Source organism: Ovis canadensis, chromosome 11, assembly GCF_042477335.2.
Source record: "Ovis canadensis isolate MfBH-ARS-UI-01 breed Bighorn chromosome 11, ARS-UI_OviCan_v2, whole genome shotgun sequence".
Lineage (NCBI taxonomy): Eukaryota > Metazoa > Chordata > Mammalia > Artiodactyla > Bovidae > Ovis > Ovis canadensis.
The window spans coordinates 39,624,954-39,652,445 of record NC_091255.1 but is presented as its reverse complement, the minus strand read 5'-3'; the positions used below and the strand labels follow the sequence as shown (position 1 = coordinate 39,652,445).

General features: G+C 46.0%; 1 protein-coding gene across 3 annotated transcripts in view; it reads right to left on the bottom strand.

Annotated features, from left to right (window-relative positions):
• Positions 1-3,526: 3,526 nt before the first annotated feature.
• MYOCD (myocardin) overlaps positions 3,527-27,492 on the bottom strand; it is an 85,785-nt gene continuing 61,819 nt past the window's right edge. For 2 of the 3 annotated variants that reach the window (XM_069603584.1, XM_069603581.1), the window contains 8 exons: positions 26,782-26,895; positions 23,078-23,322; positions 21,971-22,124; positions 17,595-18,536; positions 14,703-14,846; positions 13,140-13,268; positions 10,023-10,080; positions 3,527-7,049 (listed from right to left, as the gene is read on the bottom strand). In XM_069603584.1, the coding sequence (XP_069459685.1) occupies positions 6,478-7,049; positions 10,023-10,080; positions 13,140-13,268; positions 14,703-14,846; positions 17,595-18,536; positions 21,971-22,124; positions 23,078-23,322; positions 26,782-26,895 (2,358 nt within the window). In that variant the 3' untranslated portion in view covers positions 3,527-6,477. The remainder of the gene's footprint in view (positions 7,050-10,022; positions 10,081-13,139; positions 13,269-14,702; positions 14,847-17,594; positions 18,537-21,970; positions 22,125-23,077; positions 23,323-26,781; positions 26,896-27,492) is intronic. The other variant, XM_069603583.1, reaches the window with a different exon arrangement.

Sequence of the window (27,492 nt, the reverse complement as noted above, 5' to 3'; positions counted from 1 at the left end):
TCTGAGTTCCAGATCTCTCTAGTGAATGCTTTTGACTTGAGTGTCTTACAGGCGACAGGCACTCAGATTCACAATTTTTCGTATTAAGGTTACTCACTCTGGCCTTTTGCCTCTGTGAATGGAATTAACATACACTGGACATTCACCTGGGCGTCCCAGGTGGTGCTAGTGATAAATAACCCACCTGCCAATGCAGGAGACAGATGCAGATTCCATCCTGGGTGGGGAAGATCCCCTGGAAAAGGGCCTGGCAATCCATGCCAGTATTCTTGCCTGGAGAACTCCAGAACAGAGGAGCCTGGTGGGTTACAGTCCATGGAGCCACAAAGAGTCAGACATGACTGAAGCAACTTAGCATGCACGCACAGACATCCACCTCTCTCTCCTTTGCCATTCCCATCCCATGATCAAGTCCCCTACTTTCCATTCTATTAACATGTTTCAAAACCACCTTAGTCTCTATTCCTACAGCTGTTTTTCTTAGTTGAGTCACCATCTACTTGGCTTTATTAAAGAATCTTAAGTTACGACTTTCACTCCAACACCTACTGTTACCCCATCATTTCTCCTGTACTGAATTCAGTACGTTGAATTCCCCTTGAAGTTCTTACATCTGTAGAATAAGGAGGGCACCAGTGATTTATCAAACTAATTCACAATTTACTGCATGTATTTTAATAGGATATATGTAACTGTAGGCTCACTAATGTCCTCATTTGATTAGCGTGGGTGAGACGTACAGTGTATGAGATCAGAAGCACTGCAGATAAGTAAAGTATGATTGCTGGTTCTGCCAGGTCTCAGATGTGTAACCTTAAGTGATTAACTCAGCTTTTCCAGACTCAGTTTCTTCATCTGTAAACTGGGGGTGATCGTGATACTGTTTCATGGTACCATTGTGGGGATTTTACAAAATAACAGCACAATGCCTGGTACATTGCATAGTCAAGAAAAAAGCTTTCATCTCTCTCTAAAATAAACATTTTATTTAAAAATATACATATATTTTTTTAAAAAAGAACACATGCCAACTTTTGTATTTAGCCATTGCTTCTTTTCTCTTCCTGGTCACTCACATTTCTTCCTAGTTATATATAGTTGAGTGAAGGAGCCGACGTGAAAGCTCCACCACACGGGGTCCCTGCAGAGAACATATGCTGGCTCTTTGGATTTCTTTGCAAAGTGCCTCTTTGTGTTTCCAGGAGGCAGGATTTCAAGCACCCAGCTGTGCACTGCCCTCTTTCCTCACTGCAGGCACATTGGAGAGAACTCTGGGGAGCAGCGTGGGTTCCCCTCCTTTGGAAAACATTACAGCAGCCTCCAGGATTGCCATCATTCTATGATCTTATCCCCAAACCCCTCTGGAGCTGTTAAAGCACACACAGGGAGCTCACAAGGCCAAAGGTGACTGCAGGAAGCGCAAGAGACCACCATGAGTTTGTCTTAATCCATAGAATTCTAGAAACTTAGATTCCACCAACTCCTACCATCAGAAGGGAACTTCTTCATGTTACCAAGCCCAATGAGTCTACAGCAATTTCCCTGAGAGGTAATAGAGAAAATTTTTTCGGGTCTCTTCCGGTCTTAAAGTCATGTCATAATGCATACTCTCACCCTAGCCAGGGCTCCCCTGAAAATGTGGATTCCAGAATCAAACCCAGCTCCTCACCACGCTGAGCAGCTCTCTAGCTTATAGGACTGTCTTGTTGTATGTCTAGTAATATCATCTAATGCTAGTTGAGTTTCTGCATCTCAACTGCCCTGCTGGTTTCTACTGGATTTATAACAAAACTTAAGACTGCAGACTCTTTCCCTCTGAGTTCTCTTACAGCTGACAGCAAACGTGGTGCATCTATGGACCATAGCCAAGCCCTGAAGGGGGGCCAAGCTGCCCTCACAATCCTGCAGCTTTTGTTCCCTAAAAGATAGAGGCTCTCCATGGACACCCTACCCTGTAAGTGCCCCTTTTGTCCAGAGAGCTTGTTCTGAAGATCAAGATGAAGGCATGGGACAAAATAAGTTCCCTTTGTCCTTCTCTGATTTTCCAAATGTTTCTGTATCTGGCAATGAAGATAAACCCTAAAAGCTCAAACAGATGTTTTAAGTGGTAGAAAGACATCTAAGTCATATGTTGCTGCTGTTTGATCACAGAAGAAAAAAAATGTCAGCATGAGTGTAGGTTTTAGCTAAAAAGCCCCTCTGCTTTGGGAAAATGAAGACCCCCTTTGTCATCATAGGTAAAGGGATTCTGGTTGGAAGACTTGGAAATTACCAGGCTTCTTGCAACCTCCCAGCCCCTCAAGATCAGAACCATCTGTACAGAGTCTACGTGGTACTGGACATCTGGGACAGGGGATGTGCTCTGCACAGGTGAGACATCAAGTTATTATCTCCTGGATGAGTAAATCTGATGCAGGAGTTTTCAGCCAAACCAGCATTGGTTTCTAGAAGAGGTAATAGAAACCTCTTCAACAGGTCTTTAGAAAAGACTATCTTGAACGCTTGGGGTAGATTTTTTATCCCCCTCCTCCTTTTTTTCAGATTGGAAATAAATGTTTCTGGATGGCAAAGGCCACCAGTTCACAGACTGTTGGTTGTTCAACTGGAGACCCTCCTGCTTTTCTTATCTGATGGGGCGATCACTTCATGGAGAGAATGGTTTCTCATCCCAAGCTTTTCAATTTCCTTTTCGTAATGTAATGTCTCAGCTGAACCGAGAGGCTGTGACCTGACCTTCCTTCCCTCCCTCCCTCTTTCCTTCCTTCCTCTTTCCTTTCCCCTTCCTCTCCCTTTCCTAATAGTAGAATGTGTGTCATCCCAGTAACACTGTTAGAAGCACGGCTTCTACTGAGCACAGGCTTAATGGAAGTGTTTGCGCAAAGGAACTTCCTGAATCCGTTGAATAAGGGTGAACCCACAGGACTGCACCAGAGTTGGGAGCAGCTGCAAATGTCTGCAGGTCAGCTTTATCACAGCTTTATCCTGGGGTTCTTGAGAGGACCACATGTGGGTAGTTTCAGGCTCTAAAAGCCTGAGGAAACTTGAATGTGGCCATCTTCTTAAGTCTCTGTACATCTTTTAGTCATGCCCAATTTGTCACCAGAACAGAAGACACAATTAAGAGTTTAAAAGAACTTAAAAAAAATCCCCCTTATAGGAAACATAAATTTACACAGATGATCAGGGAGCAACCAGCTTCATCAACCTTTTCCCATTTATCCTCAGTTTTATCTTTCAAATCTCACATCTGATCTACAGAAAGAGAGCGTGAATATGGTGGGTGGGGGTTGTGGGTGGAGGTTGAAAGCAATGATCCAGGAGTCTGCTCTGGGTTGTGTGCTGGTTTGTAGCAGCAAATTATCTTTCGTTAACTGTGAGGCGTATATGTCAGTGCCAGATAATAGCCTAAAAATATCCCAATGAAAATGCATAGCCTTACAAAGACAGAGGCCTCCTAGCCAAGACTAGCCCTTCAGACAGAAATACCCAAAGGAAAAAAAAAATAATTGACACTCAGACCAGAGTCTCAGAGATTGCTGTGAGGTTGTTTTCCAAAGGAAGGGGGATAAAAATAACATTAAAAAATTCACACAACTTGGCACATGAGAAACGGACTGACCAGCGAACTTTGTCAAGATCCCCCCAAAGTGTCAACGTCTGAGGACACACAAAGGCGAGGAATGTGTCAGGAAGGCTTCCCTCCCCATAGCGTCAGCATCAAAGACGAGATGGCAATGTTCCCCTCGGGATCTCTGGTTCTGATGACAGGCATCAAAGCAAAGTGGAAAATGTACCGTGTGGCTCTTCTAAAGCACAAGGCAGATGAGGGAATGTAAAACGACCGCCGTCTTCCACCGCTGCTCTCTGCGAGAGGAGGCAGGGCCTTTCCAGTGACCGAAGTTGAACGCTCCGCCTCTTCACATCACAGTCACTGTCGGGACGGGCTTGCTCATCGCAAGCAGGTGGCTGTGCGCCACCGGGTTGGAGCCATGAGTCATACATAGAAGCAACTTGTAGTCTGGGTGATGAATCGGGAACTCGCAGTGAGAAAGGGCAAGATCATTTCACAGCAGATGGAGGCTTAAAGGCTTTTGGTATAGGACTCTGTTGCACTGCCTTGAAGATACACACACATACACACATGTATATGTATATGTACATATGGATGTGTATATATGGATACACATATCCACACATACCTACAGACACACATACATATACATATGTATATATCTATACACACATGCATGCGTGTGTGTGTGTGTGTATATATATATATATATACACACACATATATAATATATATATTCCCCTCCTGCCCTCCCCACCCCCTCATTAAGATACGGCAGCTTTCAGAGTAGCAATCACCAAAAACACTCTGTGTTCACACATGTTAACAGGTTAACAATGGAATGACTTCTAAATTTTTTTTTTTTTCAAAAAGAGAACTTCTAAAATCACAACATGTCTGGTTATTTTCTCTGTAAGTGCACAGTGAACATTTTTTTTTTTACAAAAGAAGAAAACAGTGCCTTAGTGATTTAAATAAAAAATAAAAACAGCGAGAGCTACCTTCTACAGCATGCAACACTATGAATCCGTGCATTAGAACCACAGTGAGCCTTAGAGACGATCCTGCAATTTAAGTTTTCAACTCCCAGCAAAAGCACGGGAAGTGGTGAGGAATGCACAGGAGACCATCGTCTGTTTTTCCTTCCATCCTTTTCAACGTGCGATTGTTTTCTTTCAGAAACCCAGACCTAAAATACTCTTTCCTTGGAACTACACTTTGTATTTACCTTTACAGTGTAACAGTTTCCGGTTTTCCCCAGAGCAACCCAAATCAGTGATTGCCAACCAAATGAGGGTAGGGACAGCTTCATGACTGATGGACGGAATGAATCATTGGTTTCTTTCCTTCGATTTCTTTCTTTTGAGTTCCTTTTACAGCAAGTTATTATGCAGATGGAGAATGAGTTACCCAGGAGAACCTTGACTTTCAGCTTTTTAACGTATGGTTTTATTAGCAGTAGGACAGCTGATAAATGGATGAAATCCTCTTCTCCCAACGTTGGGGCAGAGAAAGGGAGATCTTCAAAAGAGGGGAGAGAACGGATGGAGAATTTGAAAGAAAAGTAGAGTGGGAGAAAGATAATGGAGGTGAACCCCTCCTTCCAATAAGAAAATAAAAAGAGAAGCCGAACGTCCATAAATTACCCTGTTATATGAATAGTAACCCACTGTGTTTATTCCCATCGTACATGAAATGATGTTCTTTAGTGCTGTCTGCATTATTCCTGATAACAGTTTCTTGAGACCAGAGAGATACTTCTGATTTGCTTACATGGTCGTTTCTAGTCTTTGACACTAAAGGAGGTTGTGCTGGAGAATGGCAGGAGGTTTTGTCTCTCTTCTTGCCTTAGGATTCTCTCCTGTTTCACAATGCTTAACACCATGGTGGGGATTCCCAGGTGGCTCAGTGGTAAAGAGTCCACCTGCCAATGCAGGAGACTGGAATTTGATCCCTGGGTTGGGAAGATCCCCCGGAGGAGGACATGGCAACCCACTCCAGTATTCTTGCCTGGGAAATCCCACTGACAGAGGAGTCTGGCGGGCTATAGCCCAGGGGGTCGCAAAGAGTCTGACACAACCAACCAAGCAACCGAGCACACACATCACCACGGAGACAGTGACAGTGGTCCGGCCACTGGTTAAGAAAGGGAAATTCCAGGTGGGGTTCTTTGGGCCAAAGGTAGGTTGGTTGTTATCAGTGACCACATGGAGTCCTGGGTACAGGGTTGGGGTCACTGTAGCGGGGGCAGCTTTGTAGCCAAGGGGTACTGAGTTCACTTCACTTCCCTGGGAATGGATTGGTCCTGTCCCTCTGTTCTGCCTTAAGAACCTGACACTGGCCCGGACCTCTGTTTTGACAGGCAGGTGACGGAGACAGGAGAAGCAGCCTTCTGGGATATGACTTCCATCACCTTTGAAGGACTGGCTTCTGTGTGTTCCCCAGAGAGCTTACAACTTCTTTCCATGGTAGGAGTAACAAATTCATGAGAAAAGCTTACAAAGTGAGATTATGCCCCAACAGTGCCTGAACAAAATACAAGCTAGAAAAAAAGATTAGTGTTTGAAAGGCATTGGAAGAAAAAAAACTTTTTTTGCATTCTTGATCTGAAAAAAACATAATTTTGAAAGCATTGCTGAAATCAATAACAGTTACTGAATGTTGGCAAATATTACACTATCTATCTATTAAAAAAAAGACTCCTGTTTGTTCTTGCTGGTTGTCACAGAAGTCTCCATGCTTGTTTTTCATTCTCTCCAGCTCCTCCTCCCCTTCTTCCTCCTCCCTCTTCTTCCTCTCCTCCTCCTCTTCCAGCTCCTCCTTCTTTGGAAGAATGTAAATATTTGTGGTCATGTGCTTTCCCCGATGGGATTCCTCTTGGCTTTCCTTAGCACTTCATCAGGTGTTTACCACTGCTGTAAGTGGAGGTCCATGGGGGAATTCAGATTGAGATCCGTGACATCCAGGAAATCAATGTTGAAGATGCTGGGGCCCCCAGTAGATAGGGAGCTGAAGCTTGGGGTGGAGCTGGGCGGCGTGAGGTCCAGCCACTCCATGCTTTCCCAAGGAGATTCTGTGAAGCTTAAGGGCAGCCCACTGCTGTCCACAGAGGAGGGTGAAAACTGAGTCTGCATGGGGGACAGGGGGCCTGGCAGGATCTCGTGTGCGTTGAAGAGGTCTTCTGCAGCCTTCCCTGAGAATCCATCCATCATCCCGTCGAAAGGAGGCTCCTCACTCCCGATTTTCAGAAGGGTGGTGTCGCTCACCTTCCCCAAGGGGCTCTGGGAATTTAATAAGACTTCCAGGTGCTCGTCGCTGTCAGCACCGAAGTGATCAAAGGAGAGCTGGCCTCCTGTGGACGCTGGTTCAAAGGCTGCCGAGGACTTGGGGAGGGCACCAGTGGGGCTTCGAGAAGACCCGGGGATCTTTGGGACTCTGTGAAGACATGAATGATCCTCTCTGGCGTCGGCGGGCATTTCTGTTGGTGAAACACAACGGGAATTGTTCAATCGCTTTCAATCGATCGTGATCATTCAAAGATTGATTCATTCACTTGAATGAATGACTTACAGAAGGAGATGGCCATGCTTCTTGGGTCACGGCTCTTCACCCGGTCTCACCCCTAAACCACTCTGTACATTGCAAGTTCTTCCCCTGGGTCTCTCCCCAAACCCTCTCTTGCTGGAAATTCCACTCTGTGATTATCAGACGCTCAGAGCAGGTGCTTTTACCTGCTCCTTCACTGACACCTGGCTGCCCCTGAAGACACTGCAACCTCACTGCACCCTCACTGGGGGCTCTTTGCCGCCCAGCCAGAAGATGAGTCATCAGGTCCTTTCCTGCCACCACTGCCTGATCGTTTCTCCTACTCCTTATTATAACTCCTCAGTGGTTTTGAAGGTCATCCTGCTCTCAAAGTCCACCCCGCCCCCCAGCCCTGTCTCCTGGTCCCTCCTCATCATCCTCAAAAAACTACCCCCTGTTCACCGCCTTTCTTCCACTTCAACTCTTGTCATTCTCCGTGACGTCAGCATCCCGGAAGTGACTTGTTGTCCAGGGGGCCTCTCGGTTCCCTGACACCCCATCCCCCTCAATGCAAGTGCTGCTGCCATTGCCACTCTGCTGGACACACCCTGGATCTTGTGGCCCCAAACACTGCATCTTCTGAAAGTTCAGTTTCAGTCACCATTTCCAACTCCCTGTCCATCGCCTCCCACTCCTGAAGTTCACTTCGTAAGGACCCTCTGACGACAAATTCTCAGCCATTTTGAGTCACCCCAGTCTACTGACCCCACGATTGTATCACCATCCATCAGCTTCTTCTGGTTTCTATTTATTTTGGCCACTACGTGCGGCATGCAGGATCTTAGTTCCCTGAACCAGAGATGGAACCCACCTTCCCTGCAGTGGAAGCACGGCATCACAAGCACTGGACCACCAGGCAATTTCCTGGCTTTTGCTTCTTCCCTTGTGCAGTCTGTACTCTTGATCCACCACTCTAATTACTCTCACATATATCCTCAATCCCCCTGCCCTTTCCTTCCATCACCGTACTCCCTTGGCAAAATCCCACACCTGGATGAATCTGACCGTCTGTTTTCTCCGAGTCCTTCCAGGATTTTCTGGACTTTTGAGAAAAAAATTGCACAGTGAAGTTGCCCAGTTCATTTTTAAATTCACGATGTTAAGTCAGCACTTAATACTGCCTAGTAGGGGGCTTCCCAGGTGGCACTAGTGATACAGAGCCAGCCATCCCCACTGTGAGATGTGAAAGACGCAGGAGATGTACCAGACACAGGTTGAATCCCTAGGTTGGGAAGGTCGCTGGAGGAGCCTGGCGGGCCGCAATCCATAGGGTTGCAGTCAGACACGACTGAAGCGACTTAGCACGCATGCACTCAGGCACGGAGAGAGGGTGAGCCTACTGTTGTTTCTTGTGATCAACTCATCACTGTTCTTCTTTCCTGGACTTTCCCAGGCTCCACTCCCACACCCTGTTTGCAGACCTTGCCACATGCTTCATTAAAAACACAAGGGTGTCTTCACTGCTATATTTAAACTGGATAATCAACAAGGACCTACTGTGTAGCGCAGGGAACTCTGATCAGTGTTATCATGTGGCCGCCAGGATGGGAGGGGAATTTGGGGGAGAATGGATACATGTATATCCATGACTGAGTCCCTTTGCTGTTCACCTGAAACTTTCACAATGTTGTTAATCGGCTATACCCCAATACAAAATAAAAAGTTTAAATACAAAATATAATGGTGTCTGATAGGAACCTGCTCATCTTTCCATCATGAAACTTAACAACGATACAGACACCTGTGCCCATGTTTTTCTTCTTCCCTCTTGTTACAAGGGGGGAACTGCCTGTTTCCTTGCATGATGCCCATCTCTCTTGCCAGACAGTAGACCCCCTAAAGGTGGAGGCTCTGCCTGGTCCAGCGATGGACCTAGTTCTCTGAAACTTTCAATGCTGTCACTTAAGCGCTCAGCACTGAAGAACTGATGCTTTCGAACTATGGTGTTGGAGAAGAGTCTTGAGAGCCCCCTGGACAGCAAGGAGAGCAAACCAATCCTAAAGGAAATCAACTCTGAATACTCATTGGAAGGACTGATGCCGAAGCTCTAGTACTTCAGCCACCTGATGCAAAGAGCTGACTCACTGGAAAAGACCTTGATGCTGTGAAAGAGTGAAGGTAGGAAGAGAAGGGAATGAGAGAGGATGAGATGACTGGATGGCATCACTGACTCTATGGTCATGAGTTTGCGCAAACTCAGGGAGATAGTGAAGGACAAGGAAGCCTGGTGTGCTGTAGTCCATGGAGTGGCAAAGAGTTGGACTTAAGGACTGAAAAACAGCAACAACTCAGGGCTCCAATATGGAGTCTTTTCTCTTTATCCACACATTCTCCTTACATGATCATAGTCACTTGCATGCTTTAAAATTTTAGGCACAACTATGTAACTGTTTAAAAAGAAGTAAATGAATGACTTAAAAGGAGGCAGAAAAGAACACACTGGTCACTGACACTGCTTGAATGACGTGTGAACATGAAGGGCCCATTGGTGGGAGATTCATTTTGAGTAGACTTGCTTTACCTGTTTCCTTCTTCTCATAATAAGAAGAGAGGGACATTGGGATTAGAACAGTAGGGGGAAATGGTTTAGCAGGAAAAACACTTAGGAAAACAAGGACCAAGCTGAAAGGTGAAAATTGTTGAAACGATTGCAGAAAAGTTTTCTGAGGACGATGGGACAAAGGTGATGAGGGGGTCACTCTCTAGGACTTCTTTTATCTGCTCCAAACCTGGACAGGAGGCTCAGAGGCAGGGACACTCCATCCCGACATGGCTCTTTAGTCCAACTCACAATGAGCATCTGACCTTGGCCCTGAGCATCTACACCCTAGAGTGCACACAGGGGCAGAGCATCCTGATATCTTACCTCCACTTTCAATGAGGACATCCAGGAGTTCGTCCATCTGCTGGCTCCGGGTCATTTGCTGTTGCCAGTTAACCAAAGGAGAACAGAGAAATTAAAATGTAGCGACTGCTTCTGTAGGAAATCATCGGAAGCAGTATGACAGGTTTTTTAATTAGGTTTGGTTAGCAGTGTTGTTGTTTTTTTGGTAAATTTGTTTTTTGTGGTAAACTACAAACAACATAAAAATTTACCATCTTAACCATTTCAGAGGACAGAGTGCAAATCCATTAAGTTCATTAACATGGTTGTGCCGCTGGCACCACCGTTCAGCTCTGGAACTTTTTCATCTTGCAAAACTGCAACCCTGACCCCACTGAATACTACTACCCACCCCCTCCTCCCTACAGCTCCTGGACACCGCTGTTCTGTTCTCTGTTGCTGTGGATTTGATGACTCTAGGTATCTCACATAAGTGGACTGATACAGTATCTTTGGGGCTTTCCTAGTAGCTCAGTTGGTAAAGAATCCGCCTGCAATGCAGGACACCCCGGTTTGATTCCCGGGTCGGGAAGATCCGCTGGAGAAGGGATAGGCTACCCACTCCAGTATTCTGGCCTGGAAAATTCCATGGACTGTATAGACCACGACGGGGTGGCAAAGAGTCAGACACGACTGAGACGCTTTCACTTTCACAGTGTCTTTCCCTTTATGGCTGGCTTATTTAGCTTAGTACAATGTCTTCAAGGTTTTGCAGCAGGGGTCAGAATCTCCTTCCTTATTAATTCTGAGTAATACTCATTGTGGGGCTTCCCAGGTGGCCCTAGTGATAAAGAGCCCACCTGGCAATGCAGGAGACTATAAGAGACTTGAGTTCAATCCCTGGATGGGGAAGGTACCCTGGAGGAGGGCATGGCAACCCACTCTAGTATTCATGCCTGGAGAATCCCATGGACAGAGGAGGCTGACGGGGTATAGTCTATGAGGTTGCACAGAGTCAGACACGACTGAAGCAACTTAGCATGCAGGCACAATATTCATTGTATGTATAGAATACGTATTTCATGTATCCATTCATCCTTCAATGAACACTTGGGTTGGTTCCACCTTTTGGCCTTCATGAATACGGACGATAACTGGCTAAAGGTTTTGGTAGCATGAGTTTTGGACAGGAAAACTACTAAATAAAACAATCTGACACAACGAGAGAAGGGGGGAAAGGAGGCAGAATGATCCCTAGCCCAAAGTCGTTCAGAGCAGATTCAGTTGTTTGAGAAGTTTCCATTTCAGGAGATGGGCACCTTAATATATAAATAGTATGGCCATTTTTATCACTTTGAAGTGACTTGGCTAGGACGCAAAATAAGCCTCAACAATCAAGCATCTTCATATCACAATGTCATGAAACTAGAAATTAATCAGAGAAAAAGCAATGGAAAAAAATGCTTAAGTGGAGGCTAAGCAACATGCTACTAAAACAGGAATTGGTCAGTGATAAAATCAAAGAGGAAATTAAAAGATACCTAGAGACAAGGAAAAGTTGGACTTAGTCAAAAAGTTGGACTATAAAGAAAGCTGAGCACTGAAGAATTGATGCTTTTGAACTGTGGTGCTGGAGAAGACTCTTGAGAGTCCCTTGGACAGCAAGGAGATCCAACCAGTTCATCCTAAAGGAAATCGGTCCTGAATATTCATTGGAAGGACTGATGCTGAAGCTGAAATTCTAATACTTTGGCCACCTGATGAAAAGAACTAACTCATTGGAAAAGACCTTGATGCTGGGAAGGATTGAAGGCGGAAGGAAAAGAGGGCAATACAGGATGACATGGTTGGATGGCATCACCGACTTGATGGACATGAATTTGAACAGGCTCTGGGAGTTGGTGATGGACAGGGAAGCCTGGCATGTTGCAGTCTGTGGGGTCGAAAAGAGTCAGACATGACTGAGAGACTGAACTGAACGGAGAGACAAATGTCAATAAAAACACAAGCATGCAAAATCTATGGGATGGAGTGAAAACAGTTCTTAAGAGGTAGTTCATAGGGATACCAAAATTCCTCAATAAAATAAGAAGAATCTCAAATGAACAACCTAACCTATCATCTAGAACTGTTAGAGGGACTTCCCTGGTGGTCCAATGGTTAAGACTCTGCACTCCCAATACAGAGGTCCTATCCCTGGTTGGGGAATCAGATCTCTTATGCCATGCAGTGTGGCCAAAAAAAAAAAAAAAAGCAACTAATGAAGGGGGCTGGGGGAAAAAAAACAATTAGAAAAAGAGCAAACAAAACCTAAACTCAGCAGAAGGAAGGACATTAAAGAGCAGAGAGGAATTACATAAGATAGAGATGAAATAACAATAGAAAAAAAAATCAATAAATCCAAGAGCTAGTTCTTTCAAACAGCGAACAAAATCGACAAACCTTTGGCTCACCAAGAAGAAAGGACCCAAATAAAGAAAATAAGAAATGAAGTGACTTGGATCTGCCTCCCGTTTGGCTGCTGAGGACGTGGCTCCCGTACCTCTGGCTCCCCATTGCACTTGTAGGGAACACACCTTCCCCTCTGGCTCATCTGAGTTAAGTAAGCTCTGTCTGTGGAAGTCCACTTTGCCTGGCCTTGTTCTTTTCTTTTGAAACCACAAAGGATCCATTTTATGTTTACAGATACCAGGGGATGGGAATGAGGAGGACAAAGGCATACATGGATCTCAGTCCCTGGGATCACTGAGTTTTGAAGCTAGGAAGAACCTTAGAAACGGTTGCCCCAGCAATTACTCTCACGTGTTAATATTTGAGTACGTATCTTGTGTCAAGACAATGTGATCAATGCTATGTCATCTAGAACCCTTATCCAGTAGATATCATCTTCATTTCACAGAAGAGAAGTCGAATTCTTGACCAGCGTTTGTGGCAGTGGCAGCTGGCACCGAGTCTGGACATTTGGGTGCTAAGTCAACCTCCTCTCTCTGCCTCACACGGCGTCTCTACACACACCACGCTTCTTCACAGTGAGCATCTGGACAGTCTGCTTGTTCCGGCGGGGGAGGCCACAGAACCTACACGCATGAAGCTGCATCATATAACACAGCATGCAGTGAGTCAGCCTGCTCTTCCAGGAAGATCAAATCGTGTGCTTACCTGCTTCACCGCATCTTCGTAGGATGGTGGCTGGGTTATTTCTGAAACTGCGGAAGTGGACTTGGAAAAAGTTGGGGATGGAATTGGAAACTTTGGCCCTGCCTTATCAGAAGAGTGCAGACCCGCCATCTGCGTGAGTAAAATTCAGAGAAAGATGATCAATCCATGCGTCAGACATTGTATATAGCTCCTGTTCTAGAAACTATAGACTCAACTGTAGGAAAAATGGATTAAAGGGAAAAAAGATCTGGGGCTTAAATATATATCACAGATATGTTACAGATGTATATCAACGACAGGACACATCACTGTGGACGCGATGCTGGAGGCATCTCAGGATGGGAGCCTCAGAAATTCATTCCCCTCCTCTAAGGTGCGCCCTGACTGTTGGGAGAAAGTGAGATGAGAAAAGAAAATGAAGAAGTGTCTCTCCAGTCCAACACAAAGAGCTCCATCATCCCAGGCATTTCCAGAGTAATTTATCTCTCAGCCTGTGTTGTTCCTAAGTGAAAGTATTAGTTGCTCAATCATATCCAACTCTTTGCACCCCATGGACTGTTGCCCTCCAGGCTCTTCTGTCCATGGGATTTCCCAGACAAGAATCCTGGAGTGGGTAGCCATTCCCTTCTCCAGGGGATCTTGCTAAACTAGGGATCGAACCCAGGTCTCTCGCATTGACAGCAGATTCTTTACCATCTGAGCCACCAGGGAAGCCCGCTTCATTCCCAAGTGAGTGCATATGCAGATATTGCTGGTGTGTCTCTCCATAAGCCAGCGCTGTGTGCCGTGTGCTCTGCGGGGGTACCCGGGACCTCACAGGGTCTCCATCCCCAAGTGATGCCCTGCCTGTTGCACGCAGCACCCTCGTGGCATGGTCAATTCATGCCTGCCACCTTCTTTTTTTTTTTTTAAGACTAATTTTGTTATTTTTTTTTGAACTTTTAATTGTGTATTGGGGTATATATAGCTCATTAACAGACAATGCTGTGATAGTTTCAGGTGAAGAGTGAAGGAACTCAGCCATACATATACATACATCCATTCTCTCCCAAGCCCCCTTCCCATCCAGGCTGCTACATAAAAGGCTGCCTTCCCACTGCTCCTTGCATTCCCCGTATCCTGCATCTTTTACCTCTCTGATTCTCCCGCCTGCTGACATGTGTCATCTCCTCCCTTCTACACAGCGACTCCAACTTTCTGCACCTTTCCATTCACTTCCAAGGATCCGCTATTTCTCTCATTCTCCACATTTCCACCCCCCACCCCTCCACGCTCCCTGACTCCTATCTTCCACTCCACTGAACTTGGTCTGTTTGCCACGCTCTTTTGCAAACCTGCCAAGGCCATTTCACTTGTCATAATTTCTGGGATGAACCCAGGAAATGATGCCTTGGAATACTCCCACTTATATCCGTATATCCATTTCTGTCCTTTTCAAGTAGACTTGTTTCTATCCAAAATGTCATTTCTTTCTGTTTGAACCTCAACACAGGGAGGAGAGGGGCCACAGAGAGAGACGAGGCCAAGCTGGCTCCCAGCTTCCACCTGTCTCCAGGTGCCTACCTTTTGCTGCACACCTGGGCTTTTGGGAGAAGGTTTGCCCCCAGCACCATGACTGCTGTCTGCCGCAGCTCCAGAGAAGGGGGGGTGAAGGTTGGGAGGCTGGGGAGAGAAACTGGGAGGGTGGCCCTCGTGTGCCCCTGAGTTCTGTGGAGAAGAAGAAGGACAAATGAAACGGCTGATCCCTGCCCTGGTGTCTTGTCTTTCCAAACCCCCCTAAATTCCATCAGCAAGGTCTCAGATCCAGCTTTGGACATTTCACCTCCTGCTCACAAACTCCCCATGGTTTCCACACATCTACAATGGAGGGTCTCCACATCCAACCAGGGTGAATCTTCAAAATGCTCCACAGTCAGGCATTATTCTTTTCCCTCTGAGAGCTTCCGTGTGTGCATGTTCAGTCGCTTCAGTCAGGTCTGATTCTTTATGACCCTATGGACTGTGGCCCACCAGACTCCTCTGTGCATGGGATTCTCCAGACAAGAATACTTGAGTGGGTTCCCATGGCCTTCTCCAGGAGATCTTTCCAACCCAGGGATCAAACCCGTGTCTCCTGTATTATAGGTGGATTCTTCACCACTGGGCCACCAGGGAAGCCCTTTGAGAGCTTAAACTCTGCTAATCCAGCCACAACTTGTACATTTTGCTTACGCTTTTTTCACAGGGATGACCTTTTCCTGATTCTCCTCTTCTCGGGCCCAATCCCTTTGCAAGTCCTCCCACTCTTGCAGCCCTTCACGGTCGACACCCACTCCCCTAGGGCTCTGTGCAGCATTTAACATCGTGTGCTCAGTGATGTTATCCTATATTGCTCTTTGTCTTTTTATGTATTCATTTTTTATCATGGAATCATTCATGTCTTCCAAGAGTGCTTTGTAAGCCATCAATTACAGTACAAGTGGTGGTTCTTCTTGATAGCATCCATATCCTTCACCTGAGCATCTTTTGGTCCCAAGGTATTTCAAGAGCTACTTTTAGCTTTGATGCCGAGAACACCACATTGACACTTGTTGTCAATGAGGATGAGAATCCATGTTACATTTCAGCTCCTCCCAGAGTGCTGACTCAGGAGTGAGCATCCTTCATGTGAATGTGTTGCTCCAGTGGGTTCATAAAAATGTATCTGCATTACCCCGCCTCATACTCCCAGGGCAGAGAATATTCAACGTGAAAGAGGCATACATTTTATTAATAGTATCCGATAATCCTTGGTTCCGTGGCCCTGGGCAACTGGCTTCACCTCCCTGGGCCTTATTTTCCTCAATAATGAAGAATAACAAATTGTAATTCGTAAGGCTGTTTTGGAATTCGTAAGGACTTCCCTGGCGGCTCAGACGGTAAAGCATCTGCCTACAATGTGGGAGACCTGGGTTTGATCCCTGGGTCAGGAAGATCCTCTGGAGAAGGAAATGGCAACCCACTCCAGTATTCTTGCCTGGAGAATCCCATGAATGGAGGAGCATGGTAGGCTACAGTCCATGGGGTCGCGAGGAGTCAGACACGACTGAGAGACTTCATTCACTCACTCACTCAAGGCTGTTTTGACAATTAATGAGCTGCTCACATACATACCTCTTTCGAAAAAAAATACACTGTGATTTTTTTTAAAGATCATCTTATTGTTATTTTTTGACTAACTGATAGATTGATTTTGTTGCTCTGGGTCTTAGTTCCAGCACATGAGATCTTCAATGTTCACTGTGGCATAGGGGATTTAGTTGTGGGACCCCACTTGTGGGATCTAGTTCGCTGACCAGGGATCAAACCCAGGCCCCCTGCATTGGCAGTAAGGAGTCTTAGCCCCTGGACCACAAGGGAAGTCCCATACATGCCCCTTAATACCTGGCGCATGGCAGGGATCCAATTAACTTTTCTTCCTATTTCCTTCCTAATAACAGATTTCAGAACCTTCATAATTTTCTTCCTCAAAGAGACTTAGACTTTTCTAATAATTCTTCGGTTTCATGGACAGAGGAAGTCTTGGATGCTCCCCTTGGTCTAGTCTTTGAACCGGATAGTCTTCTGAGCCATCCCTATGACACCCTTCATTCTGCTCCAGCCACACCAGTTTCTTTCTGGTCCTGGACTGTCCCACACATGCTCCTAGAACAGGGCCCTTGCGCTTGCTGTTCCTCCTTTGCTTATAATGCCTTAACCCCAAACATTTACAAGGTTTTCTCCTTTACCCCCTTCAAATGTCCCTGGCCCTTCCATTTAAACTTCCAAACTTCTCATCTCCCTCATCTGCTTTTTCTCTGTAAGATGTTTCATCTTCTAATATATTAAATACTTTACTTAGATCTTTTGCTTACTGTCTGTCTCCCCATGAGAATAGGAATTTTTGCCTGGCTAGCTCAACACTAATCCCCAGATACTAGAACACAGCCTGGCACACAGTAGGTAAATATTTGCACTTTACAGACCATTACTCAGAGAGAACAGTAAGGTCTGATAACTTTCCCTTTGGCCCTCTTGATGAGATAGTTTGGCCTACAATGAAGTTTGACACCAAGGGGTCCTGGGAACAGCCCCATGAGCCAAATCTGGACCCCAGCTTGTTTTTGTAAATAAAGCTTTATTGGAATGGCCATGTGCATTCATTTACCCTGTTGTCTATGGCTGCTTCAGGGTTGCAGAGGTACAGCTGAGTGGCTGTGACAAAGACTGTACATTCCGCAAAGAAAAAGCATTTATCATCTAGCTCTTTACAGAGCAAGTTTGCCATCCTTGTCTCATAAGTGAGTTTGGCCAACCATAAAGGTCTGTGGATTGTGGTGCCCGGGAGTTACTATCAGACTTTTAGCAAACCCTCCCCATGCAAAGTTCCAAGGTCAGCTCCTTAGCAGTTGCAAATTCACATCGCACTTTCAGGAAGAGCACGGGGCCAGTTCTTACCTGTGCAGTGCACACCTGGCTGCTCACAGGTGAGGAGACCCTGTGTTCTTCTCCTTGGGCGCCTGATGATGGGGGAAGGAAGTAATGGTTGTTCGGCGATGGGGGCAAACTGATGTGCTGTGGGCTTTTCACAGCCCCGAGGGGAGAATGCTGCGGTGAGCACTGCGGGCTGAGGAATGTGGAAGACAGTACGTTGGTCTGACCCGAGGGCTCCGCACAGTGAGTGCTCCCCAGGGGCAGGAGCTGAGCATCTTCGCGAGGCAGTGGCGGCTGGCCCTCCGAGCCGGTGCTCTGTCTTTTCACGGCTGTTTGCCGGGATGAGAAAGGACAGCTGGACACGGCATCTTCCTGCTTGATGGGGGCGGCCGGGAAGGGCGGCGGCTTCTTGTCGGGACAGCCGCTCCTCTTGTGCTTCTGCAGCTGCAGCCTCAGCTCCTCCACCTGCCTCTGTTCTTGCTGCAGCTTCCAGGTGAGCTCGTTGATCACCTTCTGCTTCTCCACCAGCATCTTGTCCTTCTCCGAGTCCAGCCCGTCCAGCTCCGGAAGCATGGAGCTGCCATTCAGACTGCCCATGAGGGTTTCCTCGGCACACGCGGGGACCGGGGAGGGATGTAGGCCAAAGGACGGGGAGGCGTCGTTGAAGGTGTCCGGCAGGGACCCCGCCACTGACAGGTCAGATGAGGCGGGTGAGATCGGGGGGCTGGAGCTAGTGCTGCCGAAGTGGTAGAAGCCATTGGACAGGGCGCCGGTGGAGGGGGAGGACTGGTAACTGGGCAGCGCGTTGCTGGGTGTCACTGGAAAGGTGACAGTCGTGATGTCACTGAAGTTGGGCACAGGGTTCCCAGAGCAGTCCTGGAAGGGCCGGAGTCGGTCCATGAGGGCCGTCTTGGTACCGGACACGGGCAAACCTCGTATTCGAAGCTGTTGTCTTAACTCAGAGACCTGAAGGAACCAGGCTGACGTTAATGCTGCTTAGTGACCATCTTTTTTTTTTTTTTTAAGTATTGTTATGCAGCTTTAAGATGTCACAAATGGAATCTAACATGTCCCCTTATTTGTTTCTGATTTTGATATCATCTTGCACATTTTTAATGATTTGAAAAAAAAAATCATACACCATGTTTTCATGGTCTCAGATTATAGAAATGTCCAGCTCAGATGAACCACAGGGCTTATCTGGTCTATTGCCTTGCAACCCCCATCCTGGTCCTTGCCCCCAATTAACAGGTGAGAAAGCTGGTACCTGCCTGGGTTTAGACGTCAACCCTCAACCAGCAACACAGGGCAGCCTGACATGCTAGGACCTCTGTGCCCTTGGTGAACATCCTGCTCACCCCATTTCCCCCACACCTGGCAAGAGTATTAGAGCAGAGCTATGCCCCCCATGGGGTTCCTGACTCAGCAGGTCTGGGTTGGGCACTGAGAATCCAAGTCTCAAACAAGTTCCTGGAGGACCAAGTTTTGAGCATCACGGTTCTGCATTACCATGAATGTCCTAATTTTAGTGACTGGCTGGATAGCAGTCATATACCGAGAGAAGTGTGTGCGGAGATGAGACCATCAGTTCAAATCCTGGCCCTGCCTCCTCCCAACTCAGTGATCGCTCTGTGAAATGGGCTGACAGTACCTCTCTTACACATTTTTGTGGGGATGAAAACTGCTTAGGATTTGTGAAGGGCTTGGAGTAGCGCCTCACAATTGTTGGTGCAAGGTTCTTGCTTTATTATTATGTGGATTCACAAGTAATTATTTTAACCCCACATTTATATACATAAATGTTTGTCGCTGTTGTGTTAGCCACCTCAGTCGTGTCCGATTCTTTTCGACCCCATGGACTGTAGCCCACCAGGCTCCTCTGTCCATGGAATTTCCCAGGCAAGAACACTGGAGTGGGTTGCCATTTCCTTCTCCAGGGGATCTTCCTGTCCCAAGGATCAAACCCGTGTTTCACGCATTGGCAGGTGGATTCTTTATCACGGGAAGCCTATAAATACATGTACGTGTATATATATCTAAACCTCTGTTTGCAGATGAGAACGTCTGGATAAAAACAGGCTAAAATTCTAACAACAGTTCTCTTTATCTGCATTTCTAAAATAGCCCTCATCAGTATTACTTTTGTAATCAAAATGGAAAATGTATCAAATACCTAAGTGTCAATAATTCGATACAACAGCCAGAAATCAATAGGGAGATATTCTTGTGATGTTTCGCACAAAAACGTCTTGTTGAACCTCAAAGCTGAGAGACTAATCATAAAAGTACTGACCACAAAACTGAAAACTATAGGTCAAAAACACTGGGAGAAAATCCAAATAGCCATTTCATTAAAAAAAAAAAAAAAGCAGGGAAAATAATAGTAAGCTCAGTGTATCCAAAGGAAAATATTGACACCCAAACTAAAACTGGGTAATGGACATGATCCAACCCTTCACAAACAAAAGGTAAAATCAGAAGAAAAATGGGGACTTCCCTAGCAGTACATTGGTTAAAACTTCACCTTCCAATGCAAGTTCGATCCCTGGTTGGGGAGCTGAGATTCCATAGGCCTCATGGCAAAAACACCAAAAGATAAAACAGAAGCGATATTGTAACAAATTCAATAAAGACCTGAAAAATGGTCCACATAAAAAAAATTTTTTTAAGAAAATTAAAAGAAAAATGACCTATAACATCTGAGTACCAGCTAATATTCCAAGAAATAAATATGTACATAGCTTTGCATTTACCAGATGGACAAAGAAATGAATAATAACACTTTGTGTCAGTGAAGTAGCAGCAAAAATAACTGTATAAAAATATTAAGAAAAAAAAAAAGCTTTTTAAACCTTGCTATTGTGAGTGTGGCCGTGGGCCCAGCAGCATCAGATAGCATCTGGGAGCTTCTGATAGGAATGCCGACTCTCAGGGCCCTCGCCACACCTATCAAATCAGAATCTGCATTTGACCACGAGCCCCAGGTGGGCCACAGGGCGTGTGCCGGCTTGAGGAGTGTTGCCCTAACGCACTCCTTCTGGGAACAGACTGGCACAGACATTCACAACAGGAATGTGACAACACGGACGAAGAGCGTTCAAAACTAGTCATGCGTTTAGGCTCAGGAGTTCCACTGCTGTGTATTCAGCCTGGAGAGATAACTAGAGAAATTAAAAGCGTACACGAATTATACCTTTCATAGCAAAAATTGGGAAGCAAAAGTCCAATAGGCAGAGGTCAATGAGGTGGAGAAATGATATGCCAGTACTAAAAAGAAAAACCTTACTGAAATATTAAAAGGTATGAAGAAGTCCAAGATAAATAAGTAGAAAAGCATGCCAGAAGTATATACTCAATAATTATTTTAAAACCAAACATGTTCACAAATATTTTAAGTCTAGAAGGAAATACTATAGAATCTGTGAGTCAACTGTCTTTTAAAATACTTTTTTTATACACTATCATATTTCAGTAGTGAATATATATTACCTTAAGAGTTATTGAAAAAGTTATCTTCAAAAGGGTTGCAATTACTGACTATATCACAAGCAATAAGATATGCTCTCAGCCCCCTAGCCTGGCTAGCGTTGTCTCACCATTTTCTTCTATATTCACTGGTTTGAAAAAGTGACAAATGGCAACTCATTATTGTTTTAATTTAGAATTACTTAAAATTAATGAGTTCTACATTCATTTTTAGAATCTGCTCCGGCACTGAATAATTTAAACTACATTATTAAATAATGCAGCTCATATTCTAAAATAAAATGAATACTTGTTCAGTCCTGTTTACTTTAAATTTCAGACTATTATGCTGTGTAGGCTTGCTTGGCACAAAGATTTCTATTCACCTCTTTTATGCATTCACTGATGTTTTAATCGTTGATGAATTTTTAAGTCAAACCAGCCAATCCTAAAAGAAATCAACTCTGAATATTCACTGGAAGGACTGACGCTGAAGATGAAACTCTAACACTTTTGGCCACCTGATGTGAAGAGCCAACTTACTGGAAAAGACCCTGTGCCGGGAAAGGTTGAGGGCAGGAGAAGGGGGCAGCAGAGGATGAGATGGTTGGATGGCATCACTGACTCGACAGACATGAGTTTGAGCAAACTCTGGGAGCTGGTGAAGGACAGGGAACCCTGGAGTGCTATAGTTCATGGGGTCACAAAGGGTAGCACACGACTGAGCGACTCAACACCAGGGCCTTCTCTGGTGGCCCAGTGGCTAAGAGTCTGTGCTCCCAATGCAGGGGACCTGGGCTCCACCCCTGCTCAGGAAACTAGATCCCACACTCTGCAACTAAAGATTCTGCATGCTGCAACCAAGACCCAAATAAATACATAAATATTTTTTAAATATTTGTTTTAAAAAACCAAAATAATGCTAAACCCTATACCTTCAGATCATCCAGGTTGGATGGGAGTGGGCCTGGCTTGAGAGAAGAGACACCAGTTTGTCCAGAAAAGCTGTTTTTGGCAGGAGACAAAGGGGTATTGCTCAATGGTGCTGAAGAAGCGTTTGGATTTCTGGCCATCTGCTCATTTGGTTCCCTGTAAAACAAACAGAAGAGGTACTGAAAATACAGTCAAATTTATGTATGGGGATATGACATTGTGATTTATAATAGGAAATGTATATATTTGGTCTTCATCCTGGTTTCTGGCACAGCTCCTAAAACCCTGGGGGTTTCCTAAGTCATAAGAACAAAAGCTGTCTTTTGTTATCCTAATGAGGTGACTGTTGGGAGCTACTTAAGCTTGGAGGCTGGTGGCCTGGAGACTGAATCATGTGATTTTTCAGTCCCACCCCTGACCTCTAGGGAAGAGAAAAAGCTGGAGGTTGAATTGATTCACAACGGTCAAAGATCCACTCAATAATGTAATGAAGCCTCTATAAAAACCCAACAGAATGGGGTTTGGAGAGCTTCTGGGTTGTGTAGCAGGTAGAGATTTGGGGAGAGGGGTGTATCTGGAGGGACATGGATGCTCTGCCTGACCCCCATGTACCTTGCCCTGCGCCTCTCTTCCATCTGGCTGTTCCCATGAGGACCTACGTGCTTTTACAACAGACTGGTAGTCTAATAAGTAAAATGTTTCTCTGAGTTCTGTGAGCAACTCTAGCAAATTAATTGGAACCCAAGGAAGAAGTTATTGGAACGTCCAGTCAATAGCTGGTCTGTCAGACGGACAGGTGACAACTTGGACTTGTGACTGGTGTCTGGAGGGTGAGGGGCCAGTCTTGGGGGACTAAGCTCTCAATCTGTGAGACTTAGATCCAACACCATCTTTGGGTAGAGGGCATCAGAACTGAGTTGAACTGCGGGACCCCCCCCCCAACCCAGCTGGTGTCAGAGAGGTGTCTGGTGGTGCGAGGAAGACTGGGCGACTCGACCACCAGGATGTGGTATGGTGTGGGACTCGCTGGGTCCTCTGATGGAGAAGCCACAGCCAGCCTCCATCCCCAGGTGCCCCCCTCCGTACCCCCCTGGGCTTGCCTGACTTACTTGAGCGGAGCTGCGTGCAGCCCGGGGTAGCTGAAGCGGTGCTGCTGCTGCTGGCTGAGGATCTGCAGCTGCAGGAAGAGCTGCTGCTGCTGGAGCAGCCGGGCGTAGGCAGAGTCCATGGGCGGAGGGGACTTCTCCGCCTTCTGGTCCGGGGGGATGTACTGGTGGTATTTGAGCTTCTTCACCTTTGGCTTGGGGTCCTTGGGCTTTTTGTGGCGGTTCTTGTTGTCGCTCAAGGACTTGGACTGCAAAGCGGATGGAGAGACGGCATGTGCTTTTAGGTGATGGATGGGAACGGCTTGGCATCGGGAATATTACCTCTAGATTTTATCTGATGGATTTCCTTGAACCCCCGACACACAATATAGCAAAGACAGGAGGCACCATGAGATCCTGGAAGTTAAGGTACCTAACAAACAGATCCATGCAAATACATCGCAAAGGATGGACACTCCTTAGGCAGGAAGTCTTGAGTCTTAGAAGTGGCTTTGGGGAACTTCCTTCCCAGAACAGAGAGGCAAGTCTATGTTTCAGTGAGCCCAGCTTCCTAACCTAAAACCTCAACCTGATGACTAACGAAGACGACATTCTGTTCTCGGGTTAGATTCATAAGGAGGTTCTTTTTTTTAAAAAAAAATAAATAAAACAAAACGTTTGCTGTGGACCATTTTTAAAGTCTTTATTGAATCTGTCGCATTGCTATTTCTGTTTTGGTGTTTTGGTCATGAGGCATGTGGGATCTTTGCTGCCCAACCAAGGATTGAAGACACACTCCCCGCATTGAGAGGGCAAGTCCTAACCACTGAACCGCCAGGGAGGTCCCAAGAAGGTTCTTTCGTCTGTATACGTGTCATCATCTCTAGTGAAGCTCCTCGTGAGCTGACTTATTAACAATATAAAAGAAGATGAAATTAAGGCTATCTCTAAAAACCCAAAAGGTGGGTTCTTGTTGCTTCTAAATCAATTCCCCTTCCCACCAAATACTGATATAAGGTCAGGAAGTGACACCCTCTGAACTAAAGATTCTTCACTGGCTATAGGAAGGACAAGTCACCCACTGAGACCTTTCCAGAAGTTACCAGTCATGGTGTACGGTTTAGATCCTTGAAAAAAGTTAAGGACAGAGGCCTAGAAGAGGCACATTTTTGAACGTGGTATAGTTTTCCAACTTTACCATATCTCAATGACCCCAACCTGCAAGTTGGGTAAAATATTCTCTACTTTTGATTTCAGTAACCAATGGGAGGATGGTAAAATATATTGTTGAAACAATAAGATTTCAAAGGACAGCGTGATTATATTTATAACCTGTTCCTGAAATCCAAAGACCTCCAGAGATTGAGAAGCGATAGGTCTGTACTTAAGTCAGTTAAAAAAAAATACATTTCCAATCCCTGACTGTATTACAGAAGATTGAAATGAACAGGGATGTGATGATGGAAGGGTCTTAATCTGAGAACAAGCTGGCAGGGGAAGGTGTGGTACCCGCAGTGTCCAGAAGAGGGAGCTCCTGAATAGCCAGCAGGCAGGTTGTCACCGGGCAGCTTTCCCATTTTAACCACAAAATACACATCTGAAGGTGACCTATTGGATTTGCTTTTCTCTGACTCAGCGTGCCCATCCACCAAAGCCTTTTTTGTGTGTGTTTTCTCAGGAAGGCTTCTTCTTGTACACTTAGCTCAAGGATTCCTGTGGGCCAGGGGCCCTCCTCCCTGCTCATTCATCGATGGGTTAAGCGCTCCAGGTAATGAGTCAGCTTTCTGTTCTTGGGAGAGTTTCCCCCAGCTCCTGCAGTCAGCTCTGCCCTGCTCCCACTCCTCCTAGGACCTGCTTGTCTTGGGGAGCTGCAGCCTTGCGTCTAAAGCAACTAAATCAGGGGCTCAGTCATCTTCTCTATTTGTTGCCTTATTATCACAGAGACTCTGAGCATTCAAAAGGTATTGTAAGTCGGACCATCTTCTCCAGATAGTGAGAAGCATAGACCACGGAGCCCACGGAACTCTGAATCACTGGAACTTTGATTTGTGCTGCGCTCATTTGCTCAGTCATGTCTGACTCTATATAACCCCGTGGGCTGCAGCCTGCCAGGCTTCTCTGTCCATGGGACTCTCCAGGCAAGAATATTGGAGTGGGTTGCCATGCCGTCTTCCAGGGGATCTTCCCAACCCAGGAATCTCCTTCATTGGCAGGCGATTTTTTTTTTTTTTTTTACCACTAGCGCCACATGGAAAGCACACCTGGAACTGTATAGTTGCATATTTTTGATATGACTCTTCATTGAAATTGATTGTCCTTTCTCAGGACAATTACTACACTTTCTTAGTTTGAAGAGGCTGAAGGCTCTGTTCATTTGCATTCAGTTCAGTTCAGTTGCTCAACTGCATGTCTATGGAGTCGGTGATGCTATTCAACTATCTCATCCTCTGTCGTTCCCTTCTCCTCCTACCTTCACTCTTTCCCAGCTTCAGGGTCTTTTCCAACTCTTTTGCATTAGGCAAAACTTAAACACTTCAATAGAAATATTAATACAATTTCTCTTTGCTCCCAATGGTAGAAATCACTGAATCACATTAATATTAAAATATAAATATTCACCCAAGTCAATATGTCTCCTCCCTCCACCTGTAATGAACAAAATTCACCAATAGCCACATAAGTTCAAAGCAGTTAAGCTGAGTGGATTGTGCAGTGAAAGTCACTCTTTGCGACTCCATGGACAAGTCCATGAAATTCTCCAGGTCAGAATACTGGAGTGGGTTCCCTTCTCCAGGAGATCTTCCCAACGCAGGGATTGAACCTAGAATTCCTGTGTCTCCTGCATTGGCAGGTGGATTCTTTACCAGCTGAGCCACCAGGGAAGAGTGGATTATAGGCTGGGTTTAAGCCGCTGTAGTCCGGGGAGCTTTCCTGGGAATCAGAAATGCCTGTCATCCATTCAGAACATGAAAACTACTTTTGTGGGCTTCCCTGGTGGCTCCGTGGTAAATAATCTGCCTGCCAGTGCAGGAAACACGGGTTTGATCTCTGATCCAGGAAGATCCCACAGCAACTAAGCCCAAGGGCTACAACTACTGAGCCCGGGAGCTGCAACTGCTGAAGCCCGAGCACCCTAGAGGCCGTGCTCTGCAACAGAAGCCACCGCAAGGGGAAGCCGAGCACCGCATCTAGAGAGTAGCTCCCACTCTCCGCAACTGGAGAAGAGCCCCTGCAGCGTGATGACCAGCACAGCCGTAAATAAACACACACAATTAAAAAAGAAAGCCGCTTTTGTGCATGTGCAGTGGAGGGGGTGGCAGGGCCATCACTTTAACACTGATCCTTACTCAACTTACAAGCTTTTAAAAGTATTTCTTAAGCATCATCTCAGCATTAAGTGCCAGCTTTAGAGCTGAGAAAATATTAATATGCCCCCAAGTCAATGAGAAGTTATCTGGGATAAAATATTATGAAAAAAGTCAAATGACTACCAGTTAACTGAGGAGCTTCTCTTCTGTGGGTGAGACCCCTGAGAGGCAAGAGTGTCTTGGTCCCCGTACACTGATAGCCCACTTCTCAACCCCTGTCTAGCGATGCTCCCAGGGGACTGAATCCATCCATCGGTCCACATGACTCTCCCCATTGCCAGACCTAACTCAGCACGCCCTGCCCTGCAATGGCCCCGTGAACTGTGTGCTCAGGTGGGCGTGGAGGCTGGCCCATCCTACCTTTACGGCTGTGTGCACAGGGATGGGGGTGCCCAGGGAGCCAAGCCCCTGCTTGCCCAGGTCTGGCTGGTTGCTGGGGTGTTGGGCTGAATCACTCCTCTCATTTTCTGCATCCTGAAAATCCAAATTTGAGCCTGATTAGGATGCAGGAGCAGAACCTGTGTGACACGGGGGTGCTGCAGTGGAGATGCCCACCCTCGCCCCTCAGCTCTGCTGTGTCAACCCCAGCTTCCTATCTGAGGAGAGCCTCAGACTCTGTCCCCAGGGGTGGAGAGTCAAGCACATGATCTGTCAACCAACTGAGGACCCTTTTTAAGAGAGAAAGCAGGCGTGATAATCATTCCATCCAACAGGTGTAGAACTGGCTTGGGCTAGGCGAACTGGGACATCTGGTCACCCTGCAGGCAGGATCCACTTACTTGCAGTGAGGTCTACATGTTGGAATTGACAGTGGTATTGAAAAAGAGAGGAAGCAGGAGGAAGCGGGAGGAATGAGTGGAGGGACTTTGGGGGAAAGTTAGGAATGAAAAAGTCAGATGAGAAGGGGGTTGGCAGATGAAAGGAAAGTGTGTAGGTATGTGTGTGTATGTGTGTCTCTGAGTCTGTGTATACGTCCCTGTGTATGCCTCTGTAATGTATGTGTGCATATGTGTATGCATATACATTCCTTAGCATGTGTGTCTGTGTGTGCATACCTGTGCATCTGTGTAT